This window comes from Oncorhynchus tshawytscha, linkage group LG04 (genome assembly GCF_018296145.1).
Source record: "Oncorhynchus tshawytscha isolate Ot180627B linkage group LG04, Otsh_v2.0, whole genome shotgun sequence".
NCBI lineage: Eukaryota > Metazoa > Chordata > Actinopteri > Salmoniformes > Salmonidae > Oncorhynchus > Oncorhynchus tshawytscha.
In genome coordinates, this window is record NC_056432.1 from 60,287,467 (window position 1) to 60,310,052 (window position 22,586).

Consider the following 22,586-nt stretch of genomic DNA (forward strand, 5'->3'; position numbering starts at 1 on the left):
TACCAGAGAGATGCTGATGATGAAGATGAGGAGGCAGGGTGGGAATAAGAACTAGGCTATACAGCTGAGTGAGTTTAGGACAGAATATCCTGTTGCTTCTCTCAGACAGACTCAAGGACATCTCTCCCACACTCTCTCTCTCTCAATTCAATTCAAAGGGCTTCATTGGCATGGGAAACATGTTTACATTGCCAAAGAAAGTGGAATAGATAATAAACACAAATGAAATAAACAATCCCTCTCTCTCTCTCTCCTCCCAGTCACTCAAACACATCTCTCCCAGTCTCCCAACCCCCTCGCCCTCCTCTACTGTCTCTCTATCTCCCCCTCTATCACATACACACTTTGTGTATCAAAATCACAGGGACGGGAGAGAGAACAAGAGATGAGGGCACTTGGTGCAGGATAATGTACGGAGCAGTGTTTCTCCAGCTCTCTCTCTCTCTCTCTGAGATAGATAAGGCTGATGAATGATGTCCTCCCCTAGAGCCCTTCAGAGCAGGGACTGGGGATCCATATTCATTAGAATATGAATTAGCTTCCTTATCTGATGGTTTATTTGGCGAGACTGTGGTGATCCGTGCTGCCACAGCAATTCTCAGCGACCATCATAGAATATTATCCTGCGATTGTCACCCGCCAGTGTTTTCGTGATGATGCTCTCCAAAGAGGGGAGCTGATCTGTTCCCCAACATCGTCTGACTGTGCCCTTCAGACTGAAGCAGAGGTGTCTCTGACTGGAGGAGATGGTATCAACACAAACACAAATCGCTGTCTTTCTCTGTACTGAAGCAGCAGTTTGAAATAGACAACGCTTTTCACTGGTGCATTGGGATTACACCCAGAGCCGGTCCTGACCTCCCTGGAGCCCTAAGCAAAATTATGCTAAGGGGCCCTCTTACCTGACCCGTGAGCCATGTAAACCATTTGCCATCGCCACACAGTTACACCTGACACCCCAGTGCTCCCACTACAATCCTCCCTCCTTTAAAACAGTTTGCTCCATCTGTCGGTCAAAGAATAAGTAGACATATACAGAACAGAATGAGCTATAAACAAACACTATTTATTGAACATAATATTTTTTATAGAATCGTCAAATAAGCGAATATTAACATTAACATAAATAAGAAATTGTAGAAAATATGAAAATGTAGAAAATAATCAAATGTAACACTGAGCTTTGGCTCTGCTGCCTGGTAATTAGTCCAGTCCTCACAATATTATGCAATTTGCTTTGTCTATACAATGTAAACATAAGCCTATAGGATATGGCTGCAGCTATATGTCTTTAAAATAGTCAAATAAAACCTATACATCTGTGTGATTAACTTTGGTTCCCTCTACAGCCTGGGCATTTTCAGCATCAGCATGGGTACCAGTCTGTCTGGGCACCAGTCTATCTGGGCACCAGTCTGTCTGGGCACCAGTCTGTCTGGGCACCAGTCTATCTGGGCACCAGTCTATCTGGGCACCAGTCTGTCTGGGCACCAGTCTGTCTGGGTACCAGTCTATCTGGGCACCAGTCTGTCTGGGTACCAGTCTGTCTGGGCACCAGTCTATCTGGGCACCAGTCTGTCTGGGCACCAGTCTGTCTGGGTACCAGTCTATCTGGGCACCAGTCTGTCTGGGCACCAGTCTGTCTGGGCACCAGTCTGTCTGGGCACCAGTCTGTCTGGGTACCAGTCTGTCTGGGTACCAGTCTGTCTGGGCACCAGTCTGTCTGGGCACCAGTCTGTCTGGGCACCAGTCTGTCTGGGCACCAGTCTATCTGGGCACCAGTCTATCTGGGCACCAGTCTGTCTGGGTACCAGTCTGTCTGGGTACCAGTCTGTCTGGGCACCAGTCTGTCTGGGTACCAGTCTGTCTGGGCACCAGTCTGTCTGGGTACCAGTCTGTCTGGGTACCAGTCTGTCTGGGTACCAGTCTATCTGGACTGTCTGGAAGAAATTGAGAAAGTATGTCACATAGTTAAGCAGTCATTTCCACAAATGCACTTCTGCCATACAATCTGAAATATTACTAAGTGTGTAAACATTTGAATGTTTGAATTCAAATATTGCCATCCAAATACTCCTCTTATGCACTTTCCTGACGCAAAATCATCAACGATGTCATCATGGGACATGTGTTTCCCCATGTCATGATTTATGCTCATGACGGTCAGACCACTCAAACGTTCCTGTGACACGGAGGACCTCAGGTGACTTTTGATGAGCTTTCATTTTGAAAAGCTCCTCCCCTGCCGATGCTACTGTTACTGGTAGGGTGACTGCAGTTCTTAGGGCCGTCTAAAGGTTAGACTAGAGTTCCTCCAGGGTTTTCTCACAGAGAAAGGAAAGCAGCTCAAAAGGCAGTCATCTTATCTGATGGAAGATCAGGTACATTCTGAATCTCGTGTGCCAGATCCATTCCACTGGAGAGTGGGGTAACTCAGCTGAGACATTTGAAAGGACTGCAGTTTCTGTTTCGCCTGCCTGCTATCCCTGGCCCTCAACCAAACTTGCAGTCTCTCTCACTCTCTGTCTCCCCCACTCTCTCTCCCTCTACCCCCTGTCACCAGAGGTTTGTACCTGCAGGGAGACGGAGCCATTACAGCCCAAACTCATTACGTCCTCCTCAGCGGGGGCTTGGGCTGGGCCTCCTTGTTTTAGCTGATAGAGGTCAGGAACTGATTAAATGTTGAAAAGTGGAGGCTAATCACATGGTGACCCCCCTGTGGTGTATTGTGGCCCTCATTTCACTTCAAACATTGTATCTTTAGGGCGGCTCAGACTATGTGCTCCTCCTATGGGCCAGTTACTCTGGGCAGTCAACATAGCAGATACCACACTACTCTACTACCCTGTCTCCACTGCTATGTGTCTGTCTGTGGACTCATCACCTGGGCTGCTGCTCTCTGGCCCGACCTTCATTATCTCTCTAATGCTTCCTAGTTAGCTCTGTTCCATTCTATTCTATTCTAAGATTCATTGGAAATTTGTGGATATGGATTGATAGAACAGGTGATGATTAATGCCGCAATTGACCTCTATTCTGCTGTGGCCTCTACTGTGTGGTAGCAGGGCACGGTGTTACTGTTAGAAACATACTGTGGGAGGGGAACATATGAGAGGGGTTGAAATGTGCAGCCTGGTCTGGTGCCATTATAGCTCAATGAGGTCTGATCCTATAGAGGGTGTTTGGCTGATGTATTTCTCCACATAACTGTCCTCCCTGAGGCCTCTTATCAGCCCTAGCAGATATGCAGACTGACAGACGGGTCACTCTGAATTCACGCTGCCTCCATGATGGACGCGGTCGTCATCTAACAACAGAGAAAGCGTTTTCACTCCCAGTCGACTCTGATAGATCTCAGTTACTGGGACCCTCATCAGGATCCACAGCCTCTCCAGTTAATGAAGGAACGTGTAAGTGATCTCCTATTCACATGGTTTAAACATTTGCCCCTGAGGGATGAGGGTCTGTGGAATCCATTATGCCTGGTTCAGATTGACTCCCAGTCAGTCAGTTCTCCATGGTTAGCCTGCCTGCCTGCCTGTTGAGGGTTTGTAACAACACCACCAGGGTTTGTTTGGGTGAGATGGAGCGACTGCGCCTGGCCTCACGGCAGGCTCTGATCATATTCATGGTGATGGAGTACAAACATGCGCTGTGGTGCACGGCCACCCGGGGTAACTCAATATGGCTGTGAGCATGCATATCTTACAGCCAGGGGAGGGCTAGGAGATGGAGGGCTGGGAGGTGGAGGGCTAGGAAGGGGAGGCAGGATAGAAAGGGTTACTCCCTCCCTGTTTTGCCCTGTGATATTGTAACCAGCTGCTGTCGCCCTGGGCTTCCTGCTAACCGGACTGCCATAAATCCATCCTTAACCCTCAGACTCCACTATTTATCAAGTCAACAGGGGTGATAGTGCAGAAACGGTGGAAAGAAAATGTGAAAAATACACAATGTTTTCTTTGCCTGATTTAAGACTCTATAGTGCATGCTGCAAATGTTGCTTTTCTTACCCTCTGGGGTTATTGTAATACAAACCCACTATACTCTACTATGTTAGTTGTTCTCTAAACAGGCAAAAAATAAGAAAAGTGGAGTGTGAAGTTAGTTATGTACAGAGTGAGTTGGGAAATCAAAGTGTGTCTGGCTGAGAGGTGAAGGCACTGCTGGACAGAGTTTAGCAGCCCTGCAGAGACACACAGAATAGATGTGTTGGCAGAAAACACAATCACAAGGCTTGTTAGAGAAAGAGGAAGAACACAACAACATTTCTCCAATCTCTCTCTCTCGGCTGAGATAATTGAAAATAAATGATGTCTTGTCGCAGTGGTGCTGCAGACTAAATACTAATTTGTGCTGCAGAGCAGAGAGGAATCAGAGAGCTGTGCTCCTATACCTCCACCTCGGTCTAACATGGCTTCATCCGGCTCCGACAAAACTCCCCAGCACCCCCACCCCATCTCTCCAGTCCCCAGGCTTCCAGTCCCCCAGAAGTCCCACCCCAACAGGCCCTGGCACAGGCACTTGTCAACAGGTTGTCATTCTAGAGGTTAACCCCCCAGTTAGAGGGAATTGTTTTTACAATGTGTGCCTTTTCTGGTTTATTTACCTTCCCATAAACCCCCTCCCTCAGGTCAAGGTTCAGGGAGAAGAACATCCCAGGCCGTCTGTAGGGGAGCAGGACACTGTTTAGACTGGGCCTCTCTGCCTGTCCCACAGCCTGGCTATACGCCTGGCTCTGCACTCATACACACAGAGGGACACAAGCAGCTGCCTTTGGGTAGACTAGAGCATCCTCTCTGCCTCTACTACACATGCATATTTCTCATTTTCCAAGATTGCATCTTTCAAGGGTAATGTTCTGCATTATATAGTTGGTAGCAGCAATGCCCCTGTGCCTGTATGGCAATCTAGCAACATTGCTAGTTGTTGTGACAAATCTGGGGTCAGAGACAGACAGGTCTGGTGGGCTGCAGTGTTACTGGGGTCAGAGACAGACGGGTCTGGTGGGCTGCAGTGTTACTGGGGTCAGAGACAGACGGGTCTGGTGGGCTGCAGTGTTACTGGGGTCAGACACAGACAGGTCTGGTGGGCTGCAGTGTTACTGGGGTCAGAGGCAGACAGGTCTGGTGGGCTACAGTGTTACTGGGGTCAGAGACAGACAGGTCTGGTGGGCTACAGTGTTACTGGGGTCAGAGGCAGACAGGTCTGGTTGGCTGCAGTGTAACTGGGGTCAGAGACAGACAGGTCTGGTGGGCTACAGTGTTACTGGGGTCAGAGACAGACAGGTCTGGTGGGCTACAGTATTACTGGGGTCAGAGACAGACAGGTCTGGTTGGCTGCAGTGTAACTGGGGTCAGAGACAGACAGGTCTGGTGGGCTGCAGTGTTACTGGGGTCAGGGACAGACAGGTCTGGTGGGCTGCAGTATTACTGGGGTCAGAGACAGACGGGTCTGGTGGGCTGCAGTGTTACTGGGGTCAGAGACAGACGGGTCTGGTGGGCTACAGTGTTACTGGGATCAGAGACAGATGGGTCTGGTGGGCTGCAGTGTTACTGGGGTCAGACACAGACAGGTCTGGTGGGCTGCAGTGTTACTGGGGTCAGAGGCAGACAGGTCTGGTGGGCTACAGTGTTACTGGGGTCAGAGACGGACAGGTCTGGTGGGCTACAGTGTTACTGGGGTCAGAGGCAGACAGGTCTGGTTGGCTGCAGTGTAACTGGGGTCAGAGACAGACAGGTCTGGTGGGCTACAGTGTTACTGGGGTCAGAGGCAGACAGGTCTGGTTGGCTGCAGTGTAACTGGGGTCAGAGACAGACAGGTCTGGTTGGCTGCAGTGTAACTGGGGTCAGAGACAGACAGGTCTGGTGGGCTGCAGTGTAACTGGGGTCAGAGACAGACGTGTCCCCCATGGAATGCTAATGCTCCGTCAACACTGCAATTATCATGTTACATTTGACTGAGCTGGACACTGCTATAGGCTGACGAGGGGCTGTATGGGGCCGCAAGGCTTTCAACACCATTCAGGGGATGACAACAACAGCAATCTAGACCAAAGACTCATTACTCTGCAAATAAACAGATTATAAACCAGATTTATGGTTTTGTTTTTCAGTTTGCGTCATAGAGGGATGAGGAGAGTTGTAAAGTGGAAAGATATTAGCGATCTTTGTCCAAATTAGAGCCATTCTACGTGCAGCTTTACCAGCAACATGTCCTTGCCAGTGAAGTCAAAGCTGTTCTCTCGAAGCACCCTTCAGTTTTCAAAAGCTTTTTAAAAAAATATTCCAGTTCTACTGTCTGACGGCTCTCCTCAACCCTCCACACACTAAATGTCTATTGGTTCATTCAGGAAGTGTAGGCATACTGCATATTTGTACAAAATGACTAATTTAGTATTATACAGAATATTTGATGTATTTTATTTAGTTCTTGTTTCATGGTTAAAGTTGGTTAGACCTACAGCTCGTTGCATGTCTCTGCAGCTTGCAGACAGTCTTCTCATCGTTCCCTCATTCTGCCTCTGTGTGACTGGTCTGACTGACTCAAACTTCCTGTCATATTTCAACTGCACACGTCCCTGTGGGTGGTCATACCATACTACACATGGGTCCTCATACAGTACCATACTACACATGGATCCTCATACAGTACCATACTACACATGGATCCTCATACAGTACCATACTACACATGGATCCTCATACAGTACCATACTACCTCACACAGTGGATCCTCATACAGTACCCATACTATACCTCATACAGTACCATACTACATGGATCCTCATACAGTACCATACTACACATGGATCCTCATACAGTACCATACTACACATGGATCCTCATACAGTACCATACTACACATGGATCCTCATACAGTACCATACTACACATGGATCCTCATACAGTACCATACTACACATGGATCCTCATACAGTACCATACTACACATGGATCCTCATACAGTACCATACTACCTCATACAGTACCATACTACACATGGATCCTCATACAGTACCATACTACACATGGATCCTCATACAGTACCATACTACACATGGATCCTCATACAGTACCATACTACACATGGATCCTCATACAGTACCATACTACACATGGATCCTCATACAGTACCATACTACACATGGATACAGTACCATACTACACATGGATCCTCATACAGTACCATACTACACATGGATCCTCATACAGTACCATACTACACATGGATCCTCATACAGTACCATACTACACATGGATCCTCATACAGTACCGGGTCCTCATACAGTACACATGGATCCTCATACAGTACCATACTACATGGGTCCTCATGGGATCCTCATACAGTACCACACATGGATCCTCATACAGTACATACTACACATGGATCCTCATACAGTACCATACTACACATGGGTCCTCATACAGTACCATACTACACATGGATCCTCATACAGTACCATACTACACATGGGTCCTCATACAGTACCATACTACACATGGATCCTCATACAGTACCATACTACACATGGGTCCTCATACAGTACCATACTACACATGGATCCTCATACAGTACCATACTACACATGGATCCTCATACAGTACCATACTACACATGGGTCCTCATACAGTACCATACTACACATGGATCCTCATACAGTACCATACTACACATGGATCCTCATACAGTACCATACTACACATGGATCCTCATACAGTACCATACTACACATGGATCCTCATACAGTACCATACTACACATGGATCCTCATACAGTACCATACTACACATGGATCCTCATACAGTACCATACTACACATGGATCCTCATACAGTACCATACTACACATGGATCCTCATACAGTACCATACTACACATGGATCCTCATACAGTACCATACTACACATGGGTCCTCATACAGTACCATACTACACATGGATCCTCATACAGTACCATACTACACATGGGTCCTCATACAGTACCATACTACACATGGATCCTCATACAGTACCATACTACACATGGGTCCTCATACAGCACCATACTACACATGAGGGAAATGACTGTATGTATGAATGATTAGCGCCCTGATGGAGAAGTCCATGCCTGGGCCTTGTGTGTTTTCCATCTCCTGTCCACCGATCAGAAAACAAAATGGTGGGGATATATTGGCATCCTGGCGAGTGTTAAATGGTTACTGTGACACGCGGTGTAAATCTCCCCGGTCCCTCAGTGGCATGCAGAGTTGGGTTCCAGGAAGTAAACTGAATTGGAATTTCAGTGTACTTCCTGAATTGACTGAATAAAAAATGGTATTGACCCTAACTCTGATGGAATTCCCTAGCAGTGTCTGCCAGTCTGTCAGTCTGTTTGTCATGCTGGGGGCATGGTGGCGGACGGTAATTAATGAGTGTCTGTTAAACAGTGCAATGTGATCCCAAATGGTAATTAGAACACAGAGCCAGTGTGGAGCCACACATTTTCATTAGCCCAGGAGACAGGTATGTGTTGGTGAAATATGACTCTTAAAGAACAGCCATTCAGTCAGGTTAGCTATAAGGCACAGACGATAAAGTCAGCTATTAATGAGATTTACTGCAGACACTTACCTGTCTGCCTTCTCATTGGTGCTGAATTCAATTTATGGAAAGCAATGAAAAGGAAGATAATGGAAACAAAGACGGAAAATAAATGAACAGAAACGAATTAAAACAAATAGAAAGTCATAGAATAGAATGCTGGTTTTGCTCGTCTCAGATTGGACCTGGGATGTCTTGTCAGAACATCCTTGGAGAGTCTGATTTAATATTGAAAGGGAATTTGTGAGTTCCACCACAATCTAAACAGTAAACACACATTGTAACAACATATTTAGTATGATTGTATAAATATATGATTGTTTTACGGAAATGTACCTCACACTATGGGGCATTTTCCACTCAGTGGGAATTGCCACAGAGAGAGCAGCAGAAAACCTGGTGAGATTGAGCAGTTCATTTGATTGGCTGTGCTCAGCTGGTGATGAGGCGAACACTCAGAGGTGCACGTTAATAGGCGTTTTACGACTGATGTTGGAGGCACGGTCTCTCTGCTCCATCTCTGCCTTACAAAATGGTCATTGTCAAAGCCTCGTTCTATTCTCAGTCAAGCTAATTCATATGTTTTTACACAAAGTTCTCAGCTTTCTGCTTGTTTCCTTTAACGTCAGTGATGAGACATTTGAAGCATGGGAACAAGTGTTGTACTCTGAAGATGTTGACCGTCACAGTCTCTCTGAAGGTGAACATCTAAAGCAGTGTGTCTTTTCTTACCATATGGCAGTTTAGTTTAGTAACACACACACACATTCAGTGATGTGACAATCCAAGGTTAATTAACATATCAACATGGAAATACAGGTGCACTTTATGATCCGTGTTTAACACCCTCATGCACATTTCAAGTTAGAAATGAAAAGTGCACAAGAGTACATGTATACATACAGGGGCAGAGAGTACACATATACATACAGGGGCAGAGAGTACACATATGCATACAGAGGCAGAGAGTACACATATACATACAGTATACATACAGGGGCAGAGAGTACACAGGGGCAGAGAGTATATATACAGGGGCAGAGTACACGTACATACAGGGGCAGAGAGTACACGTATACATACAGGGGCAGAGAGTACAGTACATACATACAGGGGCAGAGAGTACACATATACATACAGGGGCAGAGAGTACACGTATACATACAGGGGCAGAGAGTACACATACATACAGGGGCATACAGGGGCAGAGGGCAGAGTACACGTATACATACAGGGGCAGGCAGAGAGTACACATATACATACAGGGGCAGAGAGTACACATATACATACAGGGGCAGAGAGTACACATATACATACAGGGGCATACATACAGGGGCAGAGAGTACACATATACATACAGAGGCAGAGAGTACACATACAGGGGCAGAGAGTACATACAGGGGCAGAGAGTACACATATACATACAGGGGCAGAGACACATACACATATACATACAGGGCAGAGAGTACACATATACATACAGGGGCAGAGAGTACACGTACATACAGGGGCAGAGAGTACACGTATATACATACAGGGGCAGAGAGTACACATATACATACAGGGCAGAGAGTACACATATACATACAGGGGCAGAGAGGGGCAGAGACACATACATACAGGGGCAGAGAGTACACGTATACATACAGAGGCAGAGAGTACACATATACATACAGGGGCAAACACATAGTACACATACATACATACAGAGGCAGAGAGTACACATATACATACATATACAGGGGCAGAGAGTACACATATACATACAGAGGCAGAGAGTACACATATACATACAGGGGCAGAGTAGTACACATATACATACAGGGCAGAGAGTACACATATACATACAGGGGCAGAGAGTACACGTATACATACAGGGGCAGAGAGTACACATATACATACAGGGGCAGAGAGTACACATATACATACAGAGGCAGAGAGTACACATATACATACAGAGGCAGAGAGTACACATATACATACAGGGGCAGAGAGTACACGTATACATACAGGGGCAGAGAGTACACATATACATACAGGGGCAGAGAGTACACATATACATACAGGGCCAGAGGCAGTACACGTATACATACAGGGGCAGAGAGTACACATATACATACAGGGGCAGAGAGTACACATATACATACAGAGGCAGAGAGTACACATATACATACAGGGGCAGAGTACACATATACATACAGGGGCAGAGAGTACACATATACATACAGAGGCAGAGAGTACACATATACATACAGATGCAGAGAGTACACATATACATACAGAGGCAGAGAGTACACATATACATACAGGGGCAGAGAGTACACATATGCATACAGAGGCAGAGAGTACACATATACATACAGGGGCAGAGAGTGCACGTACATACAGGGGCAGAGAGTACACGTATACATACAGGGGCAGAGAGTACACATATACATACAGAGGCAGAGAGTACACATATACATACAGGGGCAGAGAGTACACGTACATACAGGGGCAGATAGTACACGTATACATACAGAGGCAGAGAGTACACATATACATACAGGGGCAAAGAGTACACATATACATACAGAGGCAGAGAGTACACATATACATACAGAGGCAGAGAGTACACATATACATACAGAGGCAGAGAGTACACATATACATATGCATACAGGGGCAGAGACATATACACAGGGGCAGAGAGTATACATACAGGGGCAGAGAGTACACGTATACATACAGGGGAGAGTACACATATACATACAGAGAGTACACATATACATACAGGGGGGCAGAGTACACATATACACACAGATACATACAGGGGCAGAGAGTACACATATACATACAGGGCACATATACATACAGAGAGTACACATATACATACAGGGGGGCAGAGAGTACACATATACATACAGGGCAGAGAGTACACATATACATACAGAGGCAGAGAGTACACATATACATACAGGGGCAGAGAGTACAGAGGGGGCAGAGAGTACACGTATACATACAGGGGCAGAGAGTACACATACATACAGAGGCAGAGAGTACATACAGGGCAGAGAGTACACATATACATACAGGGGCAGAGAGTACACATATACATACAGTATACATACATACAGGGGCAGAGAGTACACATATACATACAGGGCAGAGAGTACACATATACATACAGAGGCAGAGAGTACACATATACATACAGGGGCAGAGAGTACACATATACATACAGGGGCAGAGAGTACACATATACATACAGGGGCAGAGAGTACACATATACATACAGGGCCAGAGAGTACACGTATACATACAGGGGCAGAGAGTACACATATACATACAGGGGCAGAGAGTACACATATACATACAGAGGCAGAGAGTACACATATACATACAGGGGCAGAGAGTACACATATACATACAGGGGCAGAGAGTACACATATACATACAGGGGCAGAGAGTACACATATACATACAGAGGCAGAGAGTACACATATACATACAGAGGCAGAGAGTACACATATACATACAGGGGCAGAGAGTACACATATGCATACAGAGGCAGAGATATACACATATACATACAGAGGCAGAGAGTACACGTATACATACAGGGGCAGAGAGTACACATATACATACAGGGCCAGAGAGTACACGTATACATACAGGGGCAGAGAGTACACATATACATACAGGGGCAGTTTCCAGGACACAAATTAAGCCTAGTCCTGGACCAAAAAAACACCTTTCCAAAATACTTTTCCCAGATTTGGCATAGTCTGTGTCTGGGAAACCACCCTATGGACACACAAATATTCAATGTTATTTCTCTGATCTTCTGATCTAACTCTTCCTTTCAAACTGTTTTCTCTGTCCCTCCTCATGTTTTAGTTTAAATTCATAGATTTGTAGCAGCTGAATTGAGTCTTAAAGACCTGAGTCTTAAAGTCCAACTGAAACCACCATCTCTCTAGCCGTCACAACCCCTTATTGGCTATTACGTCATAGTTCTTATTGAAAAGACATGGAGTTGGTTGGATGTAGTCATATTTCTACTGACAACCAGTTACTGTCAGTGTCAGTACCCCAGGCATTTCTTCCAAGGGCACACAGCCAAGGAATAATGCCTGGGGTAGTGTGTTTCTCCTCTGATTTCGTGGTCTACCTCCATCGAACTGTGCCGATCAACCTTTCAATCCTACAATTTCCTGCCATGGTGAAAAGCACTTAAAAGTATCTCTCCATCTGTTTACACCATCTCTCCCTCTGTCCCTCCTTCGTTCCCTCGCTCTCTCTCCTCCTCTCCATCTGTACATGTGTCTGTTTTTCAACCTCTTTCTCAGTAAATGTGTCTTGTCCTCCCCTCCCACTTCCCTCCCACCCCCAGGCTGGGCTGGTGTCCCCTGTGTCCCTCCCCTGCCTCCTGGCCCTCCCGTCTGGGATAATGTTCCATCGGGTGCAGCACCAGGACCAGGGCTGTAAATCAAACAGGCTACAGTATGTGTGGACGAAGTCCAGGCCTGATATACAGGACCCGGCTCTGCCTTGTAATCTACTGGCAGAGGCCTATCACGGCTTTAAACCCATTCTATTACACTTGAGCTGTGATTTAAAGGAGCCCAAATGTTCACTCTATTTCTCCTCACAGGATGTATTTCCTGGGACTGTCAGCTATAAAATAAAAATAATTGTTTTAAATGGGAGACTAGAGGGGGAACATGGAGGTAGCCACTCTGGTGACAGTGCAGAGAGGGGGGAAATTGCCACAGAAGAGATCTATCAGGCTGTAGGGAAGCAGTAGTGTTGATTGGAGTTGGGCTGAGGAATTAGGAGGAGATTGGTTCCTCTACCTGACCATCCTTCATCAGGGCTTTAGGTCTTCAAGTGACACTAGATACGAAAGGCATTGTGAGAAAATATATAAGGGTGTCAAGGACAGTCCTGTAACTATAAGGGACAGTGTTTACTAGGAGCAATGTAAAGAGTTGGTCTTTCAAATGTCAATATGTATGCGTGGTGTTTGTGCTCTTAACCTCTGAGCAGGTGGGTTCTCCATGGGTTAGATTAAGTTTATCTTAGATGGACTTAATTCGTTTGAGAAAAAGGGTTATTGATTTCTGTGATCATCTGCTGCCTTTTCCTCCCCCTTATTAGTCATTGTAATCAGTCAATCAGTCAATATTGATTGGTGAAGCCTTCCCTCTCACTGTAACCATGCATAAAAAAACACATTGCTGCCTACCACAAGACAACATGATCATTAAATCAACTGGTGATATATTGCCTAGAGGACATGATGTTATGGCTGTATTGTGTTGGTCTACTGTTGCTCTATAAATCTCAACATCTCTACTCTGTCTCTCCACAGATCACCTTCTTCATGCTGCTGTCGGCGGTGTGTGTGATGCTCAACCTGGCTGGCTCCATCCTGTCCTGCCAGAACGCTCAGTTGGTCAACTCTCTGGAGGACTGTCAGCTGGTGAGAGACCAGTGCCCTGCCCCTCTACCCCCCTCTGTCCCCCCTGCATGTGCCCTATCTCTCCCATCTACAGGGGCCAGTACTGGTTCCCTATCTCTCCCATCTACAGGGGCCAGTACTGGTTCCCTATCTCTCTCATCTACAGGGGCCAGTACTGGTTCCCAATCTCTCCCATCTACACAGGCCAGTACTGGTTCCCTATCTTTCCCATCTACAGGGGCCAGTACTGGTTCCCTATTTCTCCCATCTACAGGGGCCAGTACTGGTTCCCTATCTCTCCCATCTACAGGGGCCAGTACTGGTTCCCTATCTTTCCCATCTACAGGGGCCAGTACTGGTTCCCTATTCTCCCATCTACAGGGGCCATCTGGTTCCCATCTATCTACAGGGGCCAGTACTGGTTCCCTATCTCTTCCATCTTAACAGGGGCCGATGGATGCGGTGGGGCCCCTGTTCATATGAAGGAGTTGTGGCACCTGGTGTTGAAAGGCCCTAGCCTGTCTGGGATCCGTCAGTCTCACACACCAGTTGAATCAGTGTGCAGAGCCCCGCCCCACCCGCCCAGCTCACAGTAAAAATAAATATTAACACCAGCCACTCCTACGTCCTTCTTAATAGTAGGGCTCAGTGCCGTTTGTCTGTCTGATTACCCACTGGAGCTCATAGTTGAATTATTAAGAAAAACATAATAATCCGTCGTCTGGGTAGAGAGCGCTTTCAATTTGTCTGCTGTCTGCGGCAGGTTTCATTTCTGTTCCTGTGTCAAATTCACAGAGCTTCCCATTTTCAGATGGTGTGGCACAACGTATGTGTCAGGATCAGGCTGGGGAAGGAGTTGCGTACCTCATACTAGCATAGATTACATGAATCTATAGACTCATGACAAGAGTAAAGTTCCTAGATCAACTATGCTGTTAGGGCATAGAAAATCACAGCTCTCAAAGTCCTCTAAAAGGGTTTTCTCTGTAAAAGAAAATACTGAAATCCATCAATTCTGGACTCATTTAATTAGTGTTTAATAAGCTATAAATAATGAATAGCTTTTGGGGGATTAAAAATGAAAACAAATATTTGAATACCGTACTTCTCTACATGGCTCCAGCTCTGAGTAGCCTAGTGTGCTTGTATATCTGTATTGTGTGTGCTGAATGGATGGATGGCTATGAAGGGATTATTTATAGCAGAACAACAGCTCAAGCCCCTAGCCTACCTATTCTGTTCTGTGACCACTGTGTTGTGTGGGGTTGTATCAGCACTGTAGTTGGCTCCACAGGATATCCTGCATTCCCTTCACCATAATACGGCCCCATTCTACCATCTCTCTCCCCTGCTTCAGTCTGCCCCAGCACAGACAGTCAGTAGCACAGACAGACCCAGTAGCACAGACAGACCCAGTAGCACAGACAGTCAGTAGCACAGACAGACCCAGTAGCACAGACAGTCAGTAGCACAGACAGACCCAGTAGCACAGACAGTCAGTAGCACAGACGGACCCAGTAGCACAGACAGTCAGTAGCACAGACAGTCCCAGTAGTACAGACAGACCTAGTAACACAGACATACCCAGTAACACAGACAGACTCAATAGCACAGACAGACTCAGTAGCACAGACAGACACAGAAGCACAGGCAGACCCAGTAGCACAGACAGTCAGTAGCATAGACAGCCCAGTAACACAGACAGACCCAGAAGCACTGACAGACCTAGTAACACAGACAGACCCAGTAGCACAAACAGACCCAATAGCACAGACCTAGTAGCATAGACAGTCAGTAGCACAGACAGACCCAGTAGCATAGACAGACCCAGTAGCATAGACAGACCCAGTAACACAGACAGACTCAGTAGCACAGACAGACTCAGTAGCACTGACAGTCCCAGTAGCACAGACAGACCCAGTAGCACAGACCGACCTAGTAGCACAGACAGACCCAGTAGCACAGACAGACCTAGTAACACAGACAGGCCTAGTAGCACAGACAGACCTAGTAGCACAGACAGACCCAGTAGCACAGACAGACCCAGTAACACAGACAGACCTAGTAACACAGATATGCCCAGTAGCACAGACAGGCCTAGGCCTAGCACAGACAGGCCTAGTAGCACAGACAGGCCTAGTAGCACAGACAGACCTAGTAACACAGACAAACCTAGTAACACAGACAGACAGACCTAGTAACACATACACACCTAGTAGCACAGACAGACATAGTAACACAGACAGACAGACCTAGTTACACAGACAGACTCAGTAGCACAGACAGACCGAATAGTACCGATAGACCTAGTAGCGCAGACAGACCCAGTAGCACAGACAGACCCAGTAGCACAGACAGACCTAGTAACACAGACAGACCTAGTAGCACAGACAGACCTAGTAACACAGACAGACCCAATAGCACAGACAGACCCAGTAGCACAGACAGACCTAGTAGCACAGACAGACCTAGTAACACAGACAGACCCAGTAGCACAGACAGACCTAGTAGCACAGACAGACCTAGTAACACAGACAGACCCAGTAGCACAGACAGACCCGGTATCACAGACAGACCCAGTAGCAGGCGAGGCAACGACAGCTAGACTCTAATTTTATTGATTCAATCCATCTCTTTGCAAAAAACGAATGTTTTTATTCTTATAATTATAGAACATTGGAAATAACACACATCTGTCAAGCAGAAAGGGGAAAGAGGAAAGCGAATCATCGTAGTAGTTAAACTGAGGAGGGTTCCCCTCACATGACTGCTGATGGTAATTACACTGAGGATCTGCTATTCTAGCCACATTAATCACATGGGAATTCTAATTTAGTTGGTCTAATCAATTAAACACTCTGGCATTGTTTGCAGGCTTTGCAGTGGATACATAAACACTGCTAGGCTTTATTGAATTCATTTCCATTCCTTATGCAGTAATAAGAGAGCGTGAATAAGTAACTATCTATTATTCTATCCAGGCTCCTGAGGTGACCTTTCTCCAGGTAGCTGTAATTCACCTGTACAGTCCATCCGACTGGGGTATTTCGTCACCATCAACATCAATGTCAACTGCCTCCATCTTGCATAGTGAATAAATCAAAATAATGTATACATTAGAAGTCCATGAATGTAATACTGAGCTGTTGACTCAACTTGAAACCTATCTTCGTAAATGGTATTGTTGCCGGAGTGACGGAATGATTCACAGGACCTGGTCACACAGAAAGTGTGTCATCAGTTTTAGCATGGCACTACTCCACTCCCTGTGACACACTGCCTAAGCCTTCTCCTTGAATCACTTCCAGGAAGTTGATATTAAAGCCCTTGTTTTATGAGTGCCCAATGTAGCTTGGCGTGGCATTACATCTCAAGACGTTTGTCAAGATGTTTTACACCCGTCATCAACACTAGGGGCGGGTGACACGAGTTGTGATGCAATGTGTTGGGGCCCGTAGAAGGGCGGTTCTGTGAAGAGGAATGATCTGCAGAGCGGAGGAGAACCAGACTTCTTTCTCAGGGAAACCTGTCTATCTGTCCGACTTCTTTGTAAATATCTGATGTTATTGCTTTTAAATATGGGATTTAACCTGTATGTATTGTGATTGCTGCAAAATGAATTGCATCATTGAACACATTGAGGTTTTCTGAATCTGAACGTGATGGAGGAAGGAGGGAGCGGGGAGGATGTGACAGGCATCACTAGTGCCCTGCACATGATGTACACTAAAAGCCCCATCAGGACTGCTGGCCTACCTGATAGAGTTCCAGTGTATTGCGAGGACAAACAGTAGCATTCCCTGAGCATGCATTTGGCTCAGGCGAGGTGCATAATCTGTTCAGTACGGCATAACTAGTTTAAAGGGCATCCCACATTTTTTTGGAAAGGATCAACCACTTTAATGCAGTTTTTGTCTGTGTAAATAGATTGTTCACCGCTTCTGGAATGGAAAGCAGGAACCAGAGCAGAGCAGGAGGTGTTCTCATTGTGTGTGGGAACTGGAAGGCTTGCTTTGTTGGTGATGGTGGTGGTTCTCTGGGCTAATGACAAACCACTTGTCTCATCAAGCCTATCTTGGATGGGCTGGTGAAATGCATGATGGGTCCTATGCGGAGTGCTCACGTGGCTAAGGCTGGTAGATTACATCTCTGGTTGTGTCTAGTGACATCAGACGTTCAAATCACTGTTTCACGCGCCGTTTCACACCCAAAACATAGAAATCTGCAGAAATAGAGAGCTTGTCATACACTGCACCATTAAATGAAAGCAATGCATGAATAGATTTTCAAAATGAAAACAACACTGCAACGGCTGTGCTGCTCTGCAGACTTAGATATTCTAATCTAATTGTTCATTCATATGGCACTGACATACTGCAAGACCCCCTGTGTGCCGACTGGTCTGCTGGGGCATGAGGAACATGCAAACATGTACACCACATCATGCACACATGAGTCTACTTCCTCCAAGGATCTCCACAGTGAGAGAGAGAGAGAGAGAGAGAGCAGGAGAGAGAGAGAGAGAGAGAGAGGGAGAGAGAGAGAGCACAAGAGAATAGCGAGAGAGAGCAGGAGAGCAGGAGAGAGAGCAGGAGAGAGAGCAGGTGAGAGAGCAGTAGACAGAGTAGGAGAATGAGTGAGAGAGCAGGAGGGTGAGAGAGCAGGAGGGTGAGAGAGCAGGAGGGTGAGAGAGCAGGAGAGAGAGAGCAGGAGAGAGAGAGAGAGAGAGAGAGAGAGAGAGCAAGTGAGCGATATTTTGCCCTGTAGAGCTTGCGTTCCTCATAGTGTGTTGAGTATAGAGCCAGGCTAGAACAATGGTCCAGAGATTTGTCATTTTCACCAGCAGGACATCACTACTGCTGACTGAGTGATTAGCATACGAGACTAAATGCCTTTTCCCAGTTCCCTTTACTACTGTACACGGCTCCTTGGAGACCATATATACCCCACTATGACTGAAATATTAATGGACTTCACTCCCCCATGCAATTAACCCATGATGGGTAGGTTCACGTCCCGCCTCCTTACAATCTGGGTCACATAGTTAGTAGTTGTAGCAGCACCTTAAGATCCTCCCCCTGTTAACTCTGCCTTACAACTCACTGTTATGTAATCCTCCTGCACTGTAGATTCCTCTGTCATGTTAGAGAACCCTTTTTGGTTCCAGGGAGAACGCTTTTTGGTTCCATGTAGAACCCTCTATGGAAATGGTACTACATGGAACCAAAAAGGGTTCTTCAAAGGGTTCTCCTATGGGGACAGCCAAAAAAACCTTTTAGGTTCTAGATAGAAAAAAAAGGTGCTAAGAGTGTATTCTGGCAAGGAAAGTATCAGAGCGGGCAGAGACAGAGGTGCAAGTCTGATCTCCATCATAGAGAAGCATTAAGATTCTGCTTTATGCAAATGGCGGAAGAGGAGACACAGCGCTAGGGTGTGTTGTAACATTATCAAGTGTGGGAAAAAAGTACAGTGAGTTCTCACTGATATCCAATAGCCCCTTTACTTACCCCTGTCCTTTCTCTCCCCCAGATCAAGTTTGACAGTGACGGTGTGTGTGTGTGTCCTTTCTCTCCCCCAGATCAAGTTTGACAGTGACGGTGTGTGTGTGTGCTGTGAACTGCAGCACCAGAGCTCCAGCTGCAACAACCTAGGAGAGACGCTCAAACTGAACCCACTGAGCGACTGCGACACCATACGCCAACACCTCAAGGTGGGTGAAAGTGTGAGAGTGTGTGTGTGTGTGTGTGTGTGTGTGTGTGCGTGTGCATGTGTGTGACTAGACAGGTATGTGTATGTTACACCATTTCTTCTTTGATGTGTACTCTATAGCCTTATTCTAAGGAAAGGATTCCCATTATGTTATGTCGTCCATATAACTTGATCCTCCCAACCTCTTCAAGCTGAAACTTTCTCCTACTCTGTACTGGTGTACCTCGGTGTAATGAATAACAAGTCATGCGAGCTTAGCTGATACACAAACAATGTAAAACACAAGTGGAAACGTATAGGCTCAGATGAGTAGAACAGGAAACTGAGAATGGCAACCTCATTTGTCTTCTAATCCACACATAGCTCTTAGTCATATTAATTGCATGGTCTGTCAGCTTGGCTTTGCCAGTTCGCTCAGTTCATGATCTCTGGAGATGATATAAACTGAAAAGCCTTCTGTCGGCATGGTGATCTATATGCAGCTGCATCTTTATTGGATTACAGTGTTCCAATGCTTTCATTTCATGCCACTGATTGATTATAAGACATTGATAACTAAATAAAAGTCCCTTTAAAATGAAGCATGGGTATGAAAGAGGAAAGATCCAACCCTGTTAGTCATCATGATCATAGACCATTAAAAAGATGTCAGAATGGACACTATAAAACTGTATTATGTGCTAAGGAAGTCAGATAGGGTGAGTTATGTCAGATGTCACATAAAGCAATGGCCATCATGGCTCTCCATTATCCTCTGTCTAGATATTAATATTAAGTAATACTGCTGCTGTCTGCCTCAAAACGTCCCTCCAATACACAGCATAGATATTTTTTTTAAAGAACTTTACAAGTCAGTTACATGCATAGAATGTGTGTCACCACTTTGGCGTATCAATGTAGTTCACAGTTAACTACCCATTTCAAACCAGAACGTGTAAAAACCAAAATAGGTTCATGTCCCAATAGATATTGTAATACTTATACTCCAGAGGTATTGGTTTCATTCACAGTGCTTCAAATCACGTTCCTCTTCCTGAATTTTAACCTGTCATTGCCTAAAGCCATGAGTAATGAGTGTGGAACGAGGATTCAGTTAATATGTGGGTTCCTGAGTGAAGGCGGGGTGTGTAACCTTGGCAGTGGAGCTCCTGACCCCAGCCTGACCCCAGCCTGGCTCCAGGTATGCAGGCAGGGATGTTGTGTTCAGGGAGGTTCAACTCTGTATGAACACCTTATTAACAGCTTCCTTCAAGGTATTATTACAGTTGGTATCCTGACAGCAGAGGGAACACCCCCCATCCACATCGATGGAACAGTAGTGGAGAGGGTAGCAAGTTTTAAGTTCCTCGGCATACACATCACAGACAAACTGAATTGGTCCACTCACACAGACAGCATCGTGAGGAAGGCGCAGCAGCGCCTCTTCAACCTCAGGAGGCTGAAGAAATTCGGCTTGTCACCAAAAGCACTCACAAACTTCTACAGATGCACAATCGAGAGCATCCTGGCGGGCTGTATCACTGCCTGGTATGGCAACTGCACCGCCCTCAACCGTAAGGCTCTCCAGAGGGTAGTGAGGTCTGCACAACGCATCACCGGGGGCAAACTACCTGCCCTCCAGGACACCTACACCACCCGATGCTACAGGAAGGCCATAAAGATCATCAAGGACATCAACCACCCGAGCCACTGCCTGTTCACCCCGCTGTCATCCAGAAGGCGAGGTCAGTACAGGTGCATCAAAGCTGGGACCGAGAGACTGAAAAACAGCTTCTATCTCAAGGCCATCAGACTGTTAAACAGCCACCACTAACATTGAGTGGCTACTGCCAACACACTGTCAATGACACTGACTCTACTCCAGCCACTTTACTCATGGGAATTGATGGGAAATGATGTAAATATATCACTAGCCACTTTAAACAATGCTACCTTATATAATGTTACTTACCCTACATTGTTCATCTCATATGCATACGTTGATACTGTACTCTATATCATCGACTGCATCCTTATGTAATACATGTATCACTAGCCACTTTAACTATGCCACTTGGTTTACATACTTATCTCATATGTATATACTGTACTCGATATCATCTACTGTATCTTGCCTATGCTGCTCTGTACCATCACTCATTCATATATCCTTATGTACATATTCTTTATCCCCTTACACTGTGTATAAGACAGTAGTTTTTTTTGGAATTGTTAGTTAGATTACTTGCTCGTTATTACTGCATTGTCGGAACTAGAAGCACAAGCATTTCGCTACACTCGCATTAACATCTGCTAACCATGTGTATGTGACAAATAAAATTTGATTTGATTTGATTTGATTTGACATGATTTACCATGTCAATATGCAAATGTTAGTTGCCAGGGTAAACACACACAAGTAATATTTCTTCTCACATCTGCGAGGCAGATGTATACAACACAGCTACAACACAAATGTGCTGTCTGTGTTTTAGGATCGCCCAAAACCCATGAAAATGGAACAATAATATGTAGTTATATTTTTTGTTTATAAAGATATGATTTACAGTGTGTTGCCATAGCCCAGATGCGTGTGTTCAGACCTATATTTCCTGCACTGTGGCTGGTTTTCCTAATTTTCCTTGGTAGGAAAAGGCAGAGCTTTAATTACAAGATAAGTTGTGTACAGTGTTTTCACCTGTACATTTTTCAATGATTCTCAATCCAATAAAATACAGGAAATACGGGGGCGCAGTGGTCTAAGGCACTGCATCGACCCGGGTTCGTTCCCAGGCTGTGTCACAACCAGCCGTGACCAGGAGTCCCATAGGGCGGCGCACAATTGGCCCAGCTTCGTCCGGGTTAGGGGAAGGT

General features: G+C 45.8%; 1 protein-coding gene across 1 annotated transcript in view; it reads left to right on the forward strand.

The window, feature by feature from the left end:
* The window catches only part of fam189a1 (family with sequence similarity 189 member A1), a 131,285-nt gene that overhangs the window by 87,856 nt on the left and 20,843 nt on the right, over nt 1-22,586 (forward strand). The window contains 2 exon segments of the mRNA XM_042320970.1: nt 13,935-14,045; nt 19,603-19,734. Of these exon segments, the coding sequence (XP_042176904.1) occupies nt 13,935-14,045; nt 19,603-19,734 (243 nt within the window).